General features: G+C 42.5%; 1 protein-coding gene across 1 annotated transcript; it reads left to right on the forward strand.

Moving 5' to 3' along the window:
- Window positions 1-3,356: 3,356 nt before the first annotated feature.
- Window positions 3,357-20,680, forward strand: LOC139721440 (uncharacterized). Its single transcript, XM_071632754.1, has 16 exons — window positions 3,357-3,479; window positions 5,512-5,672; window positions 6,619-6,698; window positions 7,065-7,188; window positions 7,892-8,031; window positions 8,548-8,668; window positions 9,189-9,400; window positions 10,950-11,114; window positions 12,056-12,798; window positions 13,291-13,737; window positions 14,239-14,437; window positions 16,068-16,951; window positions 17,006-17,938; window positions 18,312-18,515; window positions 18,989-19,152; window positions 20,552-20,680. Exons 2-16 carry the CDS (start codon window positions 5,562-5,564, stop codon window positions 20,678-20,680), a joined length of 4,656 nt encoding a protein of 1,551 aa, XP_071488855.1. The 5' UTR covers window positions 3,357-3,479; window positions 5,512-5,561.
- The last annotated feature ends 688 nt before the right edge of the window (window positions 20,681-21,368 follow it).

The following is a 21,368-nucleotide window of genomic DNA, read 5'->3' on the forward strand; positions in this document are numbered from 1 at the left end:
AAGATAAGATCTCTTGAGGCTGTCCCCGCGGCGCGGGGGACAATGTGAACGCGGGGTAATCTGTAGAAGTGCATCCACAGTTGAAGATCAGCGCACTGCAGTTTCAAGCTTCTTCTTCTGTCTGTACAATTCTGGATCAGTGGCGGATCCAGGGAGGACCGCACCGGGTGCACGCCCCCCTATGTTATTATTTTTTTTAAACAAAAGGAATAAAAACAAAAAATTGGGGCGGAGGGTTGTGTGGCATGCCCCCCTTTAATTTTGTACAGCTGTATTATGTAAACGCGCCCCCTCTTTGACGGAATTCCTGGATCCGTCCCTCTGTATATACATGTGTCAGTTAAAATGATAAGAAACATAGGGCAATGGAATACACTAGTTAGCAAGAGAAACGAAGAGACCCTCTAGAAAAAGCAAAGCTGCTTAGGCCTAAGAGCAACATTATGAGTAGACTAGGAAAATCAGACAATCCGTTCAATAATAGTTTACTTCTGGACAGAAGACTACTGCAGTTTACAATGGCACAATCAATGCGTTCGTGAAATACATTTGAAGGGAATTTCACAAACTTTTATTTTACAACTGCAAACAGAAAAACTGACCAGATATGAATATTATCTATTAGTGGAAAATTGAGCAAAGAAAATGGGATTCCTACCATTGTGCAACATTTTCTTTGCTCAATTTTCCACTAAACATTAAAAATGGTTCCGGGAATTTTTTTTTTTTTTTTTTTTTTTTTTGGGGGGGGGGGGGGGGGGGGTTGCAACCCCCCCCCCCCCCCCCCCCCCCCTCTAGATCCGCTTCTGATGATGTTGTTCTGGTTGAATAACTTCAGAATAGTGATCAGTTAGATATCAGGATTTGAGCCTCGGGCTTAATTGCGTTTGAATGAAAACCTGGAAATTTCAAAATTTTATGTATAACTGTATGGCAAGTTGTGAGGGGATGACATGTTCACCTTGCCATTTGTAAATTCTTTTTGACCGTTCAAGAACTGTTTCCTTAAAAATTAGCGAAACCTCAAAATGCCATAACTTTCTCATTTTTCATCCGATTTCAATCAAAATTTTACGGTTGAACTCGTTATATTTTACTCTTTCTTATCAGACTAACTTATATTTGGGCTGGATATCCCATTTAATAGGGCTATATTTGGTAGTGTCGGGGGTATTTGGGCCGGAGGGCAACGCTCCCTTGGTGTATCCCCCCCCCCCCCCATCTCTCTCCCTCTCTCTCTCTCTCTCTCTCTCTCTCTCTCCCCCCCCCCCCTCTTCTTGATTTAAAAAAAAAAAAGCCACCTCGGCACCCTCGGGAGTTTTTGTTTTTGTTTTTTGATATTTTTTTCATCAAGAGTTCTATAAGTTTTGGCTCCGATTCGTATGTACTGCTTGTTTGATTGGTAAATTTATTCGATAAGAGAAAATCTATAATGGACACGTATCAAGCATAACTTGATGTTCATTCTGTAACTTGATGTTCATTCTGTAATGTGTATGTTGAGACTTTAATACATTTTTTGTGTGAGTGTCAATATATGTTGATAGATTGTGGGTTGAAGTAAGAGAATGGATTAATGTTAACACCGGGATTAGAAATAACATTTACGACGGAAAATAAATTATTTGGTTTTGGGGGTATTAACAATTCGGCATTGAATTGTATTAACATGCTTGTGAGATATGAAATTTATGTTTGTAAAATAAGAAAAATAATACCTCGTTTTGATTTATGTAAATATAGTATAAGGGAATATTATGATAAAGAGAAATTTATCGCAAGAAATAATCATAAGTTGCAAGTGTTTCAGAAAAATGGTGTCTTTTTAGACACCTTTTTTCTTGATGTATATGGTATTGAATTAAAAAAAAGTATGTATTTGAAATATGTTGTAATATGTGTATAGATGAAAGAGAATAATAAATATCCCAGTGAGGGGACAAAAAAAAATAACTTAGGCACCCCCAAAACAAACAAACAAACAAACAAACAAACAAACAAACAAACAAACAAACAAACAAACAAACAGACAAAAAAACAACAACAACAGAAGAGACCTTATATGCTACATGGTTGCTAAAACAGCGATAGGTCTACCATTTCACAGGGGCCGCGGAACCAGGGCCGTGGTGGGGCCGTGCAGTCCCCCCCCCCCTTTTTTTTTTTTTTTTTTTTTTGCTCTTTAAAAATTAGGGGAATAAAATAGAAGGAAACCGAATAATGTACAGATGGGGGGGGGGGGGGGGAGGAGGGGACGAGGGACTCATCAAACTTCTATTGTACACGAACTGCCAAGTTAACATTCAGTCATAAATTTAGCATTCAAGAAAATTTTGAAACTGGTACAATAAATCATTAGGAAGGAACAAGAAAGGGTTCAAATGAGAGATAATATTTTACTTGGCCCCACTTTATTGAATGTTGATAAACATAATTATTCTAGCAACAAACCAGTCATAAATGAGGTTTGGGGACTGGGTTGGTACATTCGAATTAGCATACTATGTAAAACCATTAAATTTTACAAACTTGAAAGAATGTCCAATCAGTGATATCACAAAGATGAGACTGCATTGCAATTTGGAGGTTGTGTGACTTGAGATTCCTTACCACATATTGTGAAAGTAAAAAAAAAAAATGAATAAAAAAATATAGTCAGCAGTGTCGATAATCGATGCGATGGGCAAAAGTCTACATTTTAATAATCACCTACAGAATATGACTAATATGCCGACGTGAGTAACAGATAATTAGCGCAAAACTGACCAAAAAGAACCAACATATTTGAAATATATAACAGATGCGTACATGTATGTAACATTAAAAACATAAAGTAACGTTAAAGGGATCATGATACAGTTTCGGTTGAGATAGGGCTTCAGGTTTCCAACGTTTTTTTAATGATGATTTTTGAGATAATGAAATATGAAAGAGCAACTGTATTCTACGAGGAATTAAATGTTAATTTGAAGAAAATTGGCCTTTGAAACGGCTGAGATACCCAAAACAAAGCATTCCTGGTCAAAGACGGGACCCACCTTTTACACGCATTAGGATCGCTTTGTTTTAACGTTACTTTGTTGTTGTTTTTTTTGTGATATCTCAGTCACTGCAAAACCTATTTTCAAAAAAACTTTGAATGTTTCTTTGAATTGTATGCTCTTTAAAATTTCATAAAGTGGTTTCTAAGTATTTCGCAAAAATTAAAAGCTGAATCCTCACCTCAGCCAATTAATGTACTATCAGTCTATGGACTGGACCGTCGGAATGTCAGTACACTGTGGTATGTTTTCCTCAGATTTTCGTTTTGCAGGCTACCATACCCATTGTTCATGCATGCACAATGTATCGGTAATAATTATGTACGCTAGTAAGCACTGTGTTAGATGCGTCCAAGATCAATGAGATCCTGTCTAAAAATGTGAAACCATACCGGATCAGGATACATGCTTCGCTCAGATAGCATTGTGTTTCGTAGAGTGAGTAGAACCGACTGTTAAATACTTCATCTGTTCATTTAATTTTCTCTCAACATCGTAATATTAGTAGCTGCTACCTCGACGTATCTCATGATCTAACTGCGCGCTGCGACCAGCAGCCCCATATGCATAGCGTATGCGTATGGGGCTGGTCGCAAGTAACTCATGATCTCAGTTCAACATGGTTAGTAAGCGGTTAGGCGCGATTGAATCACACGTAGGCCTCCGTAAACAGATCACTGCCACTGCACTGCAGCTGTCTGTGTACGCTCAGTCCTACCTACTCTAAGCTACAGTGTAGTCCTACAACAGTGTAGATGACCAACATGAACTACATTGTAGCTATGATTATGAAGAATTTTGATGTAGTCCTCTGCCCTATCAAAACACACGTGTTTTAATGGGCGCTCTGCATCGGTTGATTAAAACTCGATTTTTGAAAAAAAAAACCAGATAGGATTTTTTCTTCTTTTCATCATGGATAGTGGACATGTGTGTGTAACAAAAAATCACCGTGCAAAGTTGCGACAATTTATACGTCAGATGTGAGATGAATAGAAGTGAATAGGGGGCCTCATGAGGCGTTCCCCCGCGGGCCTCATGAGGCATGGGGGCGGTCCTCATGAGGCGTGGGGGCGGTCCTCATGAGGCGGGGCAGTCCTCGTACGCGGGAGCGGTCCTCATGAGCGGGTTTCCCGGACTGATGTTGTGTTCTAGTTAACATTACTATTAACAAGTGGGTCTGTGTAACGTCAATTACTGCTTAGTCGCCACTTGTGTGTATTTCCTATGCACTCCCGGGCTGGCGAACTAACGATAGATACTGTATTTAGTTCGCCGCTCATGGCGCGCCACGTATTATTAGCACATGTGTTTTATACACACTCTTCAGTGTAGGATGCTCGTACATCATCATTGCGTTTGAAAAACTTTGTTAATCAGCCACCTGAAATCCATTCGAAATCAAAAACATTCTCACATTAAAAATGATTTTGTCACCTGTTACATAATATGGTAAAATACATTTGGATTACAATTCTATTTGTGTTTTTATGGAGGAAAAGGATGAATTAGGAATGTCTTTTGAGAGCGATGAAAATCCGTTGCTCCAGCTGATCTCTGATCGCGGCACACGTTACATGCGATGTGCATGTCTGGTGACTTTAGGTAATGGCGACTTAATGGTAATTGACGTTAGGGCCTTCTAACATCTGCATGAACATTGAGGCTAATGAAATACTCCTTGTTTTGGAGTGTATGACTACACTGTACAGTGCTGTGTCCAATCCAAAAGGGGAGTGCTCACATGCAGTAAACCCTGGGCCTTTAACCGTACTGTCTTCTGGTATTGATGGTCTGTGTGTGCATGCATACACACAAAGAGTTAAAGGGATCATGATATAGTTTTGGTTGAGACCTAACCTTCAGGTTTCTAACATATTTTTGGTGAGATAATGAGGAACCTCTAGTCTTATGAAATACGAAATAGCATGCAATTCCAAGAGCTAAGAGGGATTCAACATTTAACGTTTTTTAATGAAAATTGGTTTTGAAATGACTGAGATATCCAAAATAGAGCAATGTTTTACTTGTTTTTGGATGCCTCAGTGACAATATCCAAAACAGAGCAATGTTTTACTTTCCTTTTGGATACCTCAGAGATTCCAAAACTGATTTTCATCATGTAAACTTTGAATTCCTCTTAGAATGGTATGCTCCATGGTTTCGTGGTATATCGTAGAAAGTTGAAAGCCCGATCCTCATCTCCATCAATACTATACCATCCCTTGAAGGAATTGTCGGAGGTCTAATAGGCACCTATTCTTGCCAGCGTTACATGTGGGTTTACAATACCCGTGACAGTATGAGTGACTGTAAGTATGAATATTGATGACATATGTAATACAAGGTAATAGTAATGAACCACGTCAACTCTATCAGATCTTCAACAAGTAGAAGACAGTACTTGCCCACAAGAGTTTTGCAGGAAATTATTCTTCTTTTCCCCTTACTGGTCTGCTTATTTGTTCAGTCCCCAGTGGTGGTCAACTGGACGAGCTTTGGGTGGCTACGCTCACCAGAATGCCGAGGAGAGTGACCGTGGACAGCTCTAAGTCTGTGCGAGACTCATCGTCTGAGAGCCGACGCCCCAGCGTCTTTGAGCGCCTTGGGCCAGGAGGGTCCAGTGTGCACGTAAGCACTCTACTGCAATTTGGTCCCCAGTCAGGATTTAGATCAGTCTGGAAATACAACGACAAACAAACAGTTGTGCATTTTGAACAAGTTTGTTTTCTCTGATGTGATAGTTCATTGAGGTTATTCATTTGTAATTCTAGTTTCAGTGATAAATCAGCACATGTACAATTCAGTACCTGGTATGCATGGATTTTTTTCTTTTGTTTGACTCACTGTAATAGTTTTGTTTGATACAATCTTTGCACCCAGTGATCAATTCAATGAAAGATAACTCTTCTATTTGTGACACATTTCCATTTGCATCTCAAATGATTATGTGCTCTAGCAATTAAATTTTAAATGAGTTTTCATTGAAGAGCTTTACTCAAATTTACAGTGACTCTATAATAGCCGAATAGGACAAGATACAGCATGCCATAGGCTGGTATGCTTCTTGAGTGCCCAGCACAAATACAGGCATGATTAACTAGGTACAGAATGAAAAAGCAAGCTTAATTTACTTACGTTGTTATACACTTTACATTATAACGTAGTGAACTGAACTCTGTCAAATGTTTTGCAGTGTGATGTATTTTTGTCTTTTATTTTGTGGAATAACTGCTCTCAGTTGGTCTCAATCAAACTAATGTGATACATAATGTCACATGAGCATTTCCAGTTCTTGACCAAAGACTGAAGACGTCACATGTTATGTAGTGATTGATGAACTCATGAAGCATGACATTTTTATTAATGAGGATATTATACCGTTGTAGTAGAAAACTCAGCTGAGCCGTACATGTAATGTAGTGATTAACAATGCATTTAATTTTCATATTTGTATATATTGTACCATTGTATTTGAGGGGTCAGCTGAATCTTGCCAGACCACTTTGTACTGTTCTGGTGTCTTCAAGAATTACAGTTCCCTATTAAAGAAATTGTCTGTATTCTTCTGTTGCAGGGATCCAAGCAGGATCGTTACCGAAACTGGGAAGGCGAGGGCAGCAGATCCTACAGGGACCACTACAGCCAGGGAGAAGGGTAAGAAGAGCTAATAAAATGGAAAGTGTTCAGAGAGCGCAAACCTGTCTTCCAAGGTTATAGGGTCACAAATGCCATGGGATGGTGCACTCATCTTTCCAAAACCTGGATCTACATCGTGATCCCGAGCAACACCAAGTGTGTGTGTGTATGTGTGTGTGTAAGCTTGTGTAACAGTATGGTACATGTGCATTCATTTTAGCAAATGTGAGTCTTATGTGTACTTGACATCAAATCACTTGGAGGCATGTTGTAGCAGAATGTTTCATGGAGAGGGAATAAGGGGGGGGGGGGAAGAGGATTTTCCTAGCTTGTTTTTAAATATTGAATGCGCTTGCTTTGTTCGCTTTATGTTGTTTCTATAAGGTCGGATGCTGTGGATCTGAGGCACCGCGTGGAGAGCAAGCGCGCCGAGAAGGAGCGCGATCGTGATGTGAGCCGTGATCGCGGCCGAGGAGACCGATCCCAATCCCCGTCTTCCAGCGGCAAGGTTAGGGAAAAACGTTCCTGGCACCTTTCACCACTCATTCTTATAGAGAACAGAGACACATTTTTTATTTCATTCACCTGCTGAGATACATTAGGAGACACAGAGACACCCATATGGACAGACAAACAGAAAGACAGAGAGAGAAAAAAAATAGAAGAGTGACCCAATATGAACCAAATGGTGAAAAAGACTTATAAACAACTTGCATTATTGTTTCTGTTGTTGTTGGAGTGTATATAATGGCTTTAAATCTGCGGATTCTTTCAAATCCTATGTGTGGACCTTCCACTTTCAAAACTACTTGGAACCTTTCTTGTCCTTCAAGCCTGTTTTACTTACCAATCCGATCCCATACCCATTAAAACTGTCAACTCATAGAACCTTTTGTTTTTATCCAGCAGAATCTCTTTCTTCCATACCTTTCTGTTTAGTTTTATTCCATTGTTTTGTTCTCTTTAAGCCACTTGGGGTCATTTCAGAATTTGTAAGCTAGTGTAATGGAAAGATCAGAGAAGGCATGCAGATACAGTTAGCATAGTGAATATCGTCAAAACATTGGCCAGATTCATGCAGTGTGTTCTGATATCGGCTGGATGATATTGGTAAACTGAAAACCCCAAGCAACAAGTGTCTGTACTGTAGACTGATTGTGGGTGTATCTTATGCAACTTTTTTTGTTTTGTTTTGTTTTTCTGGTTGATAGAGAGATAGATCCAAGCACCGGTCCAGTCACAAGGACTGGGAGGGCTCGGACCGCAGGAAGAAGAGCCGAGAGCCCAGCTCCATGGTTGTGAAAGGAGGCGGACGAACACCAGACAGTAATCATGGTGAGCAAAAAAAATGAAGTTTAACACAGACCTCTCCTTTCAACCAACCAACTGGCATCTGCTTCCCTGATAGAACCCCGGTGTATTTTAGTTAGTTCTCTTTTATGTTTGACCAAATATTCCTCAAGTGATGAATGTGTAGGAAAGTCAACAGAAGCCAGATAGATAAGGCGGATTTAACAACAACAACAACAACAACAACAACAACAACAACAACAACATCGACAACGACAACGACAACGACAACGACAACGACAACGACAACAACAACAACAACAAAATAATGCAGGGGATCAACAACAACAACAACAACAACAAAAATAATGCAGAGGATGTGCACCTATAGATGGATGATTTTGCTGCTGTTTGCCATACATGAGACCGCATGCGTTAGGCTTATTATGATGGAGCAAGTGAAAGAGAAAAATAATATAAAGATTAAGTAGCAAATGGCCTCCTGTATGTAGTAAGGGAGCACTATGGACAGTTGGCAACTACAAAGAAGCGTACACAATACATAACATGATTGTCTGAAATGCTGTTGCGTTCCTGTTTCAGATGATGATCAGCTGAGTGATGAGTACGGCCTTGAACTGAAACGCAGAGAACTTCAGCGAGAGCTGGCTCGCATGGACCAGATCGACCAAGGGCAGGTAGGGAGCTCAGTCTCTGGTGCCCTTATCTCTTCATCTGTGCAAAAAGCAGCTTCTAGGCAGCTGGGCCCAATTTCACAAAAGATAGTTCACAGACCTATCCATGGTTGAAATATAGTCCACTGGACTGAAACAGACAGAAAGTAGGCATATCTTGCCCATGCACATGTTTCTATTCATTATTAGACTTCTATTTGTGTACATTTTATAAAGTGTCACATGCATGAACATGATGGAAAGGTGCATTATCCATGGACTGTTGTGCATTTAAACCACCAGTGTGGATTCAGGCCCTTTTTTCCCACAAAATTTTATGGAACTATTACCACATACATACCACAGCATGATTATCTCTGTAAAAGGAATTCCTATGCCTCATTGATTCAGGTTACAGCGAGATGATGATACTGAAATATGTTTGGGATTTCTCACAAAGTACATGTATATTTATTTTCGTAGTAAAATAAAGGAAATAGAGAGACAGTGATATTAACATTACATTCCCTTTTCATTTCTGAAGACTGGTGAAGACAGTGGCACAGACTACCCCAGGCAGCTCTCCTCCCGTTCCCCATCACCCGTCAAGAAGAAGCCGCAGCACGCAGGCAAGAAGATCAAGAAGCGCGACCAGTCGATGAGCAAGACGAGATCCCGATCGCCCCCCTTGCACCTAGTGTCCCCCGTCCCAGAAAAGCGAGGCAAAAAGAAGAAGGCAGCTGAAATTTCCCCAGCGTGAGTGTCGGCTCTTATACAAATATTAATTGCTTCAAGGGACATGGCTAAAACTATTAGCCCAGATGTGATTTCTCAACTGTGCCTCTGCCCCAAGATGAAGTCAAGGGGAATGGTTGCACTGTTAAGAAATCACCGAGGGCAAATAGTTTTAACTGTGAGTCAAAAAACAGCAGTCAATATTTGTTTTGTATAACGCATTCCACTTTAATGATTTAAGATATTTAAAGGTACTGTTTACCATTGGGAGCAGTGATTTCAAAAAATGTTCAAGATATCACATTTGATGCATATGTGTAGGTTAGTTGTATCACGAAACTACCTACAATATAAAAATTTCACAATAAAGCCTGAAATATAAGGAGATATCACTGTGTTTCTCATTAAACCATAACTAGACGGTTTAGTCTAGAAACAATTTTATTATAACTGATGTTCACATTTTGTATATTTAACAACTTAACATTGATTATCCTGATTAGAATTTTTACAGTGGTTGTTTCTATGCCTAAATCACATCTTAGAACTATTTTGAAGCACTAAAGCTGGGTTTTTACTTCATCTGTGATGGTAAAATTATGCCTTTAAAGGACAAGTTCACCTTCATAAACATAAGGATTGAGAGAATGCAGCAATATTAGTAGAACACATCAGTGAAAGTTTGAGGAAAATTGGACAATCGATGCAAAAGTTATGAATTTTTAAAATTTTTGTGTTGGAACCGCTGGATGAGGAGACTACTACAGCTTGTGAGTCATATGCGTACAACAGTATAAAGAAAATGTAAAGAAAATTCAACATATTTTCACTTTTTTCGCATAATAAAAGAGCACTTGACCGCCTCTTTCTAAAGGCAGGGGGAATAACATTACCCATAACATTTGTCGGTAACGAGTCGGGGGAATGTGTACTTTTTTCAAAAGATGAGATTTTGTGAAATCCTCTTTATATTTTCCTTATATTGTTGTACGTATGTGACATCTAAGTTATTTACACACTGCAGTAGTCTTCTCATCCAGCGGTTACTGCACAAAAACTTCAAAAATTCATAACTTTTGAACGGATTGTCTGATTTTCCTCAAACTTTCAATGATGTGTTCTACTAATACTGCTACATTCTCTCAATCCTTATGTTTATGAAGGTGAACTTGTCCTTTAAGTAAAAACATGAGCAGAGCACACAAGGGCATCCTACTTACTGCAGATTCTGAATCATGATTTAGAAATGCTAGTACATTGCTTCCTGAGTTCATCAGGTTTTGTTTTTCAGGTTAAAGCAAAGGGGTAAGTCTTTCAGCAGTTTTTTAGATGCCAAATAACTCAACAACTCATTTCATGGGGGTGGGGAGGGAGGGAGCAGTTCAAAATGGGGAAAAATGAAACCCACTTCCAGCCTCAAATGTCAGGATCATCATTCAACTGTGTGCTAAGAAAGGTATTACCATTTCCTCATTACATCAATTTTAACAATCCCAATTGTAATCACATTTATCAAGTATTTCTTGTGACAGGCAATGCTATTTCTCTGTTCCTTCCCCCTCTTCTGCAGGAAAAAAGAGAGTCATCCACCCCCAAAGCGCAAAAGGAAGGCCAGTCCCTCTCCTGCTAGACCAAGCCCTTGCACCCCTAGCCCATCTCCACCAACGAGAAAACTGAAGGCAAAAGACCTGCGGAAGAAAAAGGGTGTCGCCCCCGTCAAGCCACAGAAGAAAAGGTAGAGTAAAAAAATATTTGACCGATGGATTTTTGAATTTTCCTCTAATCAGTCTGTCATTCGTGATGAATCATCCAGACTTTTTTTTTTGTTTTTGTTATTGTTGGGACAAAGCTGCTATCAAATCTTGTGAATTTTGTCTAAGGATGACTTTCTCAGAATGTAAATAAACTCCAATGAGTGATACTGTGAAAAAAAAATTTGAAAAAGATAACAGTATCATGATAGAGTCGTGCAGTTTAGATGCTCCAGTACAGCTGCATATGCTGTAAACATAAAACATTCATGGTTTGTGTTTTGGAAATTTTGCTCTCGACAAAACTGTTGCGAAAATCACAATCCACAAATAGTTTTGGAGTTGCGAACAAAGAATACTTGCATCCGCAAAGTTCACTGAAAGTGGCCTAGTAAATAACCAACCCTTGCAAAAGTATCCAGTTAAGCAGCTCAAACTGGCATTCCTCAGATGAAACAGGTTGAGCACAAGACCTTTCAGATCAGTCTGAACATGGTATAGTTCAGTATGTGACACGTTTATGAGACATTTCGTCGCTGGGGCGACAAGACCTTGTATCTACAAAATGTCAAATGTTCAGGAGAGCCAAAAAACATGGCGGCCAAAGCACTATACCGAATGGGACAGCCATTCCTTTGACGTGCCATGGTGGCTTCATTTTTGGGGTAACACAGCTAGGATTTGGACAGGACATCACCTAACCGATTATTTGACCATAAATGCGAAAAAAGTCATTTTCACCAAAATTGCAGATACAAGGTCTTGTCACCCCAGCGACGATTTAGTAGATGTGCATCAGTAAGTCAGGAGTATCAAACATTAAAAGATAATTTGCTTTTTTGCTTTAGCTTGTAAAGCAAGCAGTTCAAAACAGAAGGAAGAGTTAGGGATGAAGAGTTTTCATTGTCTTATTTCACCACATCAGGGTTTCCTCGAGCGAGAGCAGTAGCAGTAGCAGCAACAGCGACAGCGACAGCAGCAGTGGTTCCAGCGGGAGCAGCAGTTCCAGCGAGTCTGAAGAGGAGACCATCAAGAAGAAGAAGTCACCCGCAAGCGTGTCCAAGAAAAAACCGATGCCGTCTGGCCACCACCGACAATCCCACCCCCCTGCTAAGGACAGTCGCATTCGTTCCCCTCCAGTCAAATCTAAGCAGAAGCCCTTGTCTCCCAAAACACTCCGGCGCTACTCCCCGTCCACGCCCACTCGCTCCGACTCCTCGGATCGATCCCCCACCCCAAAGCGCGCCCTCTCGCCACGAATGCGCCAAACCCGGCAGGAGGCGCCACCTCGGCGCAGGTCCCCGACACCGCAGAAGCGAATGCGCTCAAAGAGCAAGCAGCCGTCTCACTACCCCCCTTCTCCATCCCCGAGCGGGAGAAAGGAGAAGCTCCCTCCCCGCCGAGACCCTACTCCGGATCGTGGCAGTTACTCCTCTCGCCAGCAGCCCCACCCTCCCAAGGATGCCCAGTATTACCCCAAGCAGGGACGATCCCCATCAGCCACCGGTTCCCAGAAGTCCTTTTCACCGGGGAGGCGTAAGAGGGACTCGCTGTCCCCCAGGAGAGGGGAACCCTTGAGGGGTAAAGAGCCACCCCCTCCACCCAGGTCCTCCAGTGGTGACTATCGTGATAGAGAGAGAGACAGAGACAGAGGTGATAAATATGGAGGTATGTACCGATACCTTCAGTGTACTTAATGGGTGCAGAATGTTTGCAGAACTAGTACTGCATCCAGCAGAAAAAGCCCTAAATTTTTAAAGCTTTTAACTAGTACAGTTTGCTGCAAACATTCATGTAGGGAGTGTACAAATTAATGATGAACTTAACATGTCGTGATAATGACATATCATGAATTGAAATAGCTTGTCCTGAGAAAGTCAAAAGCTTATTATTTCACATAAAGATTTGAAAATGCACTGTAGTGGCATCTTGAAGAAGTAATTCCAACAATGATGATGGGCTACTTATTGTATGTAGACATTTATATTAATCAACTCCAAAGCGGGCAATAGATTATATGAGACACAGTTACTCAGACTTTCTTGACAGTGCTGCGAAGTAGGCATTGTACTGATTTGCTACATAGCAGATTTTGACCTACAAGCATTTTGTTATAGTACATTCATTTGATCATTGCAATGTGCATCCTCCTGTTGACAGGCAAATCTCTTGGAGGTGGGCCGAGCCAGGGAAGCGGCAGTCGGGACACATCCACCCCCCGTCAGTCCGGACGGGCCCCACAGGCTGGATACGAGTACGACCGGCGAGAGCCAAGGGGGGAATCCTACTCCGGGGGAAGGGGTGGAGATCGACCGGGATGGCCGACGGCGGGGCGGGGTGATGGTGGTCGGGACGGTGGACGGGACGGGGGGCGAGAGATCGGGAGAGACGGAGGACGGGATGGAGGAAGAGATGGAGGACGCGATGGAGGAAGAGATGGAGGAAGAGATGCGAGGAGAGATGGAGGGAGGGACGGAGGAAGGGACGGAGGGAGGGATGCAGTTAGGGATGACAGAGGAAATTCCAGAGGCGGCAGCAGCTTGGACCGCGGAAGAAATGACTACCCAAGTGACCGCGATCCGCGATATGGAGCATATCCTCCCCAAGGTAAGCCTGGCTCAGACTCTTCAGCAGTTCTTAAATGCTTTTAGACTGTCTTTGGAATGTTTTCCCATGTTCTTTTTGTATTGATGATGTTACGCATCTGATCAATGATGATCTGCATCGTTGTATTAAAAGTCTGATATCATAATTTCTTCTTGTTACACTCTTGTTGTCACTGAAATGGTGACATCAGAACTGCATACAAGAAATACTCTTGCATATCCATAGGTTTGTCATTGCAAAATTCATTTATAATGCTTTGATGCCTAGAAAAACAAAATAAAATGAGGGTCAGAATGTTTGCTTCTTGTTTTTGCAAAGCTGATATTATGAATGCTTATATGTGATGCATCTGGTCACCTGACAAAGAAAAATCTTTTGCCTTGGGAACAAAATCAGTTTAGGTGAAAGTAGATGGAACTAATGAAACCCTGCTCTTAGGGATCAAGTTGTTGTCAAAAGTATGATAATGATATATTCTTTTTTCCTTCCCTCACTTTATAGGTGGTCAGCAGTGGGATTCCCGTGGGGAACCACGGGGTGGTCGAGGAGGGGAACCCAGGCCTCCCGAGAAACTGGAGCGGGAATCCCGACGTGATGAGTGGGAGCGGCAGCGAGGCTCGGTGGGACCTTCCCGGGGGCGCTATGAGCAACCCCCTCCAGCCAGAGGTCAGATGGACCGCGGTTTGGATCCGCCGTATGGGTGAGTTTTGTTTTTGATTTAATATATCTGTGAGTATTTCTGTCCGTCTGCTGCTGAAACTGTATAGAAATTGAGGGGACTTAGCCCTAACTAGGCCGGTGGGGCCTCCGAGGCCCCCCTCGACATTTCGCGCGATGTATCGCTATCGCGAGAACTATCGCGAGAAGCTATCGCCGCGACGTTTCATGACTTTTTTCTTTTGAGTCTCCCGCATCTTTTGACACCAAATTTGCGATGCCCGGGTGCGTGGTTCCGAAGTTGTGCATAAATATCCACGTGCATGTCAGACCAAAAATTGCTCCAAAACGTGAATTTGTGTACAATTTCAATGCAAACTCTGTTTACAGGCATATTTCATAAAAGCATGATTATTTTGGGGGTTTATTGATTAAAATCAATTGATAACGCATTTTCTTGTTCGGAACAATGTCACGGACAAATTTCATTGAAAAAACAATAAAATACTTAGGGATTTTTTCTGATTGTGCAATTTTTTTCTCTTACATTTGCTAAGGACACTAAAAAGAATATTTACACCAAAAATGTGCCTGTTTGAGCTTTATTTAGTGATTTATACCAAATTGTCTGATTTCATGCATCATTATGCATAAATTAGCATAATTTAGTGTAAATGATAATTTTTGAAAAAGTTAACTTCATGGTACTTTAGATTACATCATAGGCAATGCGTGTGCCAATTTTCGTCGCGATCATGCGGTCGACGGCCGAGATCCGGAGGGAGGCCTGGGAGCCCCCCCCCCCCCCCCCCCCCCCCCGGCTCTATCATCTACCTAAATAGCCCGGCCTAGTTAGGGTTAAGTCTTATATCAATGTTTTAACACCCTAAAGAGCTGCAGCTATTGAAGCAGTGTGTAACTACAGAATGAAGTTGTATTATTTCGGTTCGTCGTATGCCAGGTAATGACGTGATGAACACGACCATGTGATGGCGGAGCATTTATTATGAAAGCCCATGGGCAGAACAATTGGCAAATGATACTGGACATCAGGACAACAATGTTAGCTTCGTTGATCAATAGATTGCTGTTTGCTATGCAGTGCTAAAAGGGCTATTGCAAATGATGATATGTTAGGTGAATGTAAATGTAATTTAAAGATGCAGATGTATGTCAAAGAGCGTGATATAAGTGGATGAAAACTGAGAGCATCTGTTGCAAAAGCTAAGCAGTGCATACTGTGGGTGCGACAATGCTGCAAAAATGGCTTCTACAAAATGTATGCATTCTCACAGTACTTTGACCAAGCCATATAATACTACAAATAGTCTCTCTAATGTTGAGAACGCACAGAATGCCCTAACCTCAGTGTTTAATATGCTTCTCCAGAGGGGCTGCACATTCCTTGACTTTGTCCTAGGACTTGGACAACTTTCCAAGTTGCATTTCAGACCCTTTGGATGGATTGCTCTAAGTTCTCAATTCTTAGCAAGTCATTATCTTTATGATATACCCTTTTATTGACAGGATAAATCAATATGAATTTCTGTCTTATTTGGTAAATTTTGAATAGTGACACAAGAATGACAATGTGCATTGTCTTGGCACTTGATGTACTGGAGCTGCAGGTAATAAGTAAAGAAAGTGTGATTTTCTCATCTTGCATTTAACAGGAAACGCTCAGCTGATGAGATCAGGTCCAGGTCTCCTCCGGGGAAGAGACGCCAGCTGACACCGTACCAGCAGGATCTCGCTAAAGGCACCTGGCAGGGATCCCAAGGAGATACTCGATACCAACCAGAGTACCAACGAGGTCCTAGTCCGAGAGACCGCAGTGAAAGCAGAGACTTTGATAGGGCCAAATGGCCAGAAAGGGATCGCAGACCAGACGAGAGGAAAGACTTTGATCGGCGGGATTATCCCCCGAGGGACAGCCACCTGGACTTTCAGCGAGATGAAAGAAGGGACTTTCCCCGTGATGAAAGGAGGGACTTCCCGCGAGACGACAGGAGGGATTTCCCACGTGATGATCGACGTGACTTTCCACGGGATGACCGGAGGGATTTTCCTCGAGACGACAGGGGTAACTTCCCTCGGGATGACCGCAGGGAACTGCCTCGAGAGGACAGGAGGGACTTTCCTCCCCGTGATGACCGTAGAGACTTTCCTCCCCGCGACGACCGACGTGACATTCCTCGAGATGACAGAAGGGACTTCCCGCGAGACGACAGGAGGGATTTTCCCAGGGATGACAGACGGGAGATGCTTAGAGAAGAAGAGCGAAGACCAAGGGAGGGATCAACGGATAGTCGAGGACTTGGGGACCCACATAGACACCGTGATGATGCAAGTTATGGAGACCGCAGGAGGGATGGCGGTGGGCGAGGGGGCGATCCCAGAGGTCTTGACTTTAGAGGGGCTCCTGAGCAGAGGTATGGTGATGGGAGAGGTGGTAGAAGGGATGAACCAGAACCTAGTAGAAGAAGTTTTGATGACAGAGGTGAGAGAGGAAAGTACCCCGATGAAAGAGGAGGTGGAAGAGACTCTGCCACAGGGGGTGGAGGAGGAGGAGGAGGTGGGGGAGGAGGAGGAGGAAGAGGGAGTAGTCAGTATAAGTATGGCAGGAAACGAGGGAGGGATAGCGATCCTCCAAGAACCCCAGAAAAAAGTGGGGCAAAGAGAGTGGCGGAAGAGAACAGAGCTTCTTCAAAGCCCAGAACAGAGGAGAGTGACCACCGGAAACGATCAGAACGTTACGGAGAAAACTACAGTGATTTGTCTGAAGGCGGGAGTGATGACATCCACAAAGGTTCTCCTGCGGTGCGTGATCGAGATCGTCAGGGATCGAGAAGGGAGCCCTCTGAGCCGAAGGCTCGCATGCAACGGGATTCCTCGAGGGAGTCCAGCAGGGACGGGAAAAATCAGGAGGAACGCTCCAAGGAGCATCCTGAGCCACGTCAAGAACGGACTAGGAGCAAAGAACCGGAGGCTGCCCAGAAGGATAGCCTTAGCAGCAGAGGGAACAGCATGGATAGGACCGACCGTGGCTCGGGCCACAGGTCGCGGCGCAGCGTGAGTCGTGGAAGCACTGGGAGCCGCAGCAGCTCCATCGTCAGTGGCAGAGAAAAGCAGGAGGAGAGCCTCCCAGAGTCCATCCGTGGCCAGGAGCAGAGGAGCCAAGGGTTGTCCAGGGAAAGCGTATCAAAGACAAGGGGTGAACAGATGCCGGATGTTTCCAAAGAAAGTGCTGCTGTCCAGGATGATAGTGATAAAAAGGAAGAGAATAAGGAGAAGATGGACACACAGCCTCCTTTAGAGTCCGAACCCCCAGAACAGCCCTCTGCAGAAGAAGAACCCGTTGCGACACAGCAGGAGGCAGACGAGAAAACGCCCCAAGATACGATCCCTCCAGAAGAGTCCCAGAACCTCCCCAGTCTGCATGACGAGTATGAGGACATTAGTGATGAGGAATTTGATGACCCATCTGAGCGATCGAGGAGAGGCTCGGAGAGAGGAAAGAACGATGACCAGTATCAATCCAAAGGTAGCTCGTCTGAATTCTTTCTAACTTCACCTTTTCAGCTTCTTCTACTTCCATGTACCATACACACACATGCATTAATAGTCCCTGTATGAATTATGTAAGATCTTACCATCTATAGAGTGTTGATTTCATTCCGTAATGTTACAAAGGCCAGTGGCTCTCTGGCAAAATGCATCAAGTTAAATTGCTTGTGACACCCTGCAAAATACCTTTCCTGCTTTGACATTAAACGTGGCGGTACTAATTCTATCAACTTTGGTTTGGAGTAAGAACTCAATTTGTTATTTTTGTCCAATTTTGGGGACAAGTCTTGAAAGATTCTTTGAGATTGTCTCAGGAAAGAAAAGCTCTTTTTTCTTTGATCCCTCCCAAGCTCCTGACGTGCTGGACGTAGATTGGATGGTCTTCGCAAGCTACCGGCAGCCCCCACCTAAGGCAGAAGTCCCAGCTGAGATGTCAGTACTCAAGCGTTTCTCGCCAGGCCAGGTCCTCGCGCGCATTGGCGTGTCTCGGGCTCTAGCCGGCCCCGCCCTGATGACAGAGATTGAACAAGTGTGCAAAGAGGAGCTTAAAGAAGGTGAGATTGGCAGATCAAGTATGTCTTTCTGTTTGAGTGCTCAGAAGCAGAGCAAGCCACAATGAAATCAAACCAAACCATACCATATCATTCCTTACTCTGCCATATTTGGAGCATGTGAGCACTGTGTGTAGATAGTGTTCCTCGTGTAAACATTCATAGACTTGCCGCAGAAATAGCTACTTCAATCCTCCACTCCCACCCCTTTGAGTATATTCAAACTATCATAGATTCATAATTATATGAACATCATTTTATTTTTACCTTTTCTCAGCCATTGCTCTTGTGTCTCTTACATGACCAATTATTTCGTCTTCCTCCTTGATATACAGTTTAGCATTAACTCTGTTATGTCACAGTTAGAGTTGGGCGTGTGAATTCTCTATCCATTCAGGGCTCATTTCCAAGAATTGGTCATTTTCCTCCCATGATTCCACTCTGTGTAAATGTGATTTCTCTTCCCATTCACCCAGATGGACCACCACTGTTCCCGCATCAGACTGGCGCCCTCAACGCCCTAGCGCGGAGAAAGTGGAAGCAGCGCCAGACGTTGCTGCAAAACATCGGACCATGCCGGCAGGCCCTCTGCGCCAGGAGGGACATGGCCATCAGAAAACAGCTCAGGAAAGCAGAGAAGGTGTGCTAGAGTAGAAAGTGACTTTGTGTTCTTGTCAACTTTTCTGAACTTAAAGGACAAGTTCACCTTCATAGACATGTGGGTTGAGTGAATGCAGCAATATTAGTAGAACACAAGTTTCTGCTCAGTCATTGCTGGATGAAAAGACTACTATAGCTTGTGTACAACGATATAAAGAAAGAATAAAGGAAATTCAACATATTTCCATTTTTCTTGCATAACAAAAGAACACTCGACTTCTCTCTTTCAGAAGGCAGGGGGAATAATATTACCCTTAACATATGTCAGTAACAAGTCGAAGGACTGTGCACTTTATTATTAAAAAAGTAAAGTTTTGTGAAATTCTCTTTTTATTTTCCTTATATCACTGTACGCATGTGACATCATAAACTTTAGTAGTCTTCTCATCCAGCAGTGATTGGGCAGATACTTAAAAAATTCATAACTTTTGAATAGATTGTCCAATTTTCCTCAAACTTTCACTGATGTGTTCTACTAATATTGCTGCATTCTCTCAATCCTTATGTATATGAAGGTGGACTTGTCCTTTAACAGAACAGGGAAAGTCTGTCAGAAGTCCAGTTGGACGGAAGAATGAAAAAAAAAAAAGCCTGTTAGAATTTAAAGCTGCATAGTTTTTGCCCAAAGACCGATATTGGTACGATGTGCACAAAGGGATAACATACTAGCAGGTGCTAAAGTGCTCACTCGCAATACGCCCTGTACAATTGCTCTGTGAGCCTGCAAAGCGATGTATGCCATTACTAAGAGGGGCAGAGAGAGGTTACATATATGTTGTCACTAGAGGGCAGACTGTTTTGACTGTTTTTCACCATGGTATTCATTACATTCTGTGCATGTGCATCTCTGCATCTGCAGCCAGTTGTTTAGTGTCTTTGAGTGTTTTTGCGTGTGTGTCGAGTATGCTAGCGTGTATGTGTGATTATTTATGATGTAAGGCTGTTTCGAAATATTGATGGATTGATTGTGCAGAAATGATCCTGTTCTGATTAAATGAAAAGCCTTGGTAATAGGAGAGTATCTATCCCTCCCCCCAAAAAAAAGAAAAATAGAAAAAGGGGGAAAAAAGCAGAATAAAGATGAAAATACTGTATACTTCACATATTAAGTGAGCCTAAATTTCTGTGAATTGGGACTTCTGACAATTTCACAAGTGGTTGAATTTTCAATCGTGGAGTACTGTACTGATTGGAGAAATGTATACGTGTACGCCACTTTCATATCGGGCTCAGAGTCAATATTTTCATGTGTCTTTAGATTTGTGAATAGCACCTGACTCGCGAAAATTCGCAAAAATAAAAACCTCACGAAATAGTTGGGGCATGCAGTATATGGTAAGGAAAGTCTGTAATCCTCTGTCGTATTCTCCATCTTCCAGGATCCATCGGAGCCAGTGTTCTCCAACGCTGTAGACGTGGATGCGGATCTCTACCGCCTCAGCATCCAGCTCCTGAAGAACAAGCCAGAGGCAGAGGTCAAACCTCAACCTCCCATCCCTGTCTCCTAGGATTCCAGGAGCTATCTGACTGATGATGTTGCTTCATATTGCCCCTCCCCCCCCCCTTCCACCAGTCTCCACCCTCATAGGATATTAAAGGAGAACTCCAGATGACTTTCAGAATTTTGCATTTGAACATCTATAAATTGGTTATACTTGGTACAGAGTTTCAGAATTTGAAATGATTGGGATTAGGAATAAGAAGAATTTCAAGTTTCATAAAAAACAATCACAGTGAACAAGGATGATGACATGGCAGCTTTGCCATATGCATGCAGAATTGGGTAGTCATGGAAGCAGAATAAAAGAAGAAAGCATGCATGAATTCTTCACAGGTGAAGTTGTTAAGCAAGTGTTATTGTAATGGAATTACATTGCTACATTACTTGAATATGTGAGTCTCTCTGTCATCATCCTTGTTCTGTGTAATTTGTTTGGATTTTTTCAGAGTATTGGTTTGTCTGCTGAAAGACCACAATGAATTCCCAAAATCTATACATGGCACTATTGATTTATGGACTACATGATGTGAAATTATGAAAATCGTCTGGAATTTCCCTGTAATGACACCAAAAAGGAGCATCATTATCACCTCTGTCCCATAACACTGGATTCTGCGTTTGGAGAGCCCTTGATTGCAAAATCGCGTGCGGTTCTCGTCTTATTCGAGGGTGTGCCTTCGCATAAGACGACCACT

The sequence above is a fragment of the Diadema antillarum genome, unplaced genomic scaffold (genome assembly GCF_040938485.1).
Source record: "Diadema antillarum isolate AM-2024a unplaced genomic scaffold, OU_Dant_1.0 scf00000143, whole genome shotgun sequence".
NCBI classification, from domain to species: Eukaryota; Metazoa; Echinodermata; class Echinoidea; order Diadematoida; family Diadematidae; genus Diadema; species Diadema antillarum.

Coding starts and splice junctions, on each gene's coding strand:
- LOC139721440 (XM_071632754.1), top strand. CDS start 5,562: ATGCCGAGGAGAGTGACCGTGGACAGCTCTAAGTCTGTGCGAGACTCA. Junction 8,032..8,547: donor CATGGTGAGCAAAAAAAATG/AAGTTTAACACA, acceptor ACATGATTGTCT/GAAATGCTGTTGCGTTCCTG. Junction 11,115..12,055: donor GTCAAGCCACAGAAGAAAAG/GTAGAGTAAAAA, acceptor TCACCACATCAG/GGTTTCCTCGAGCGAGAGCA.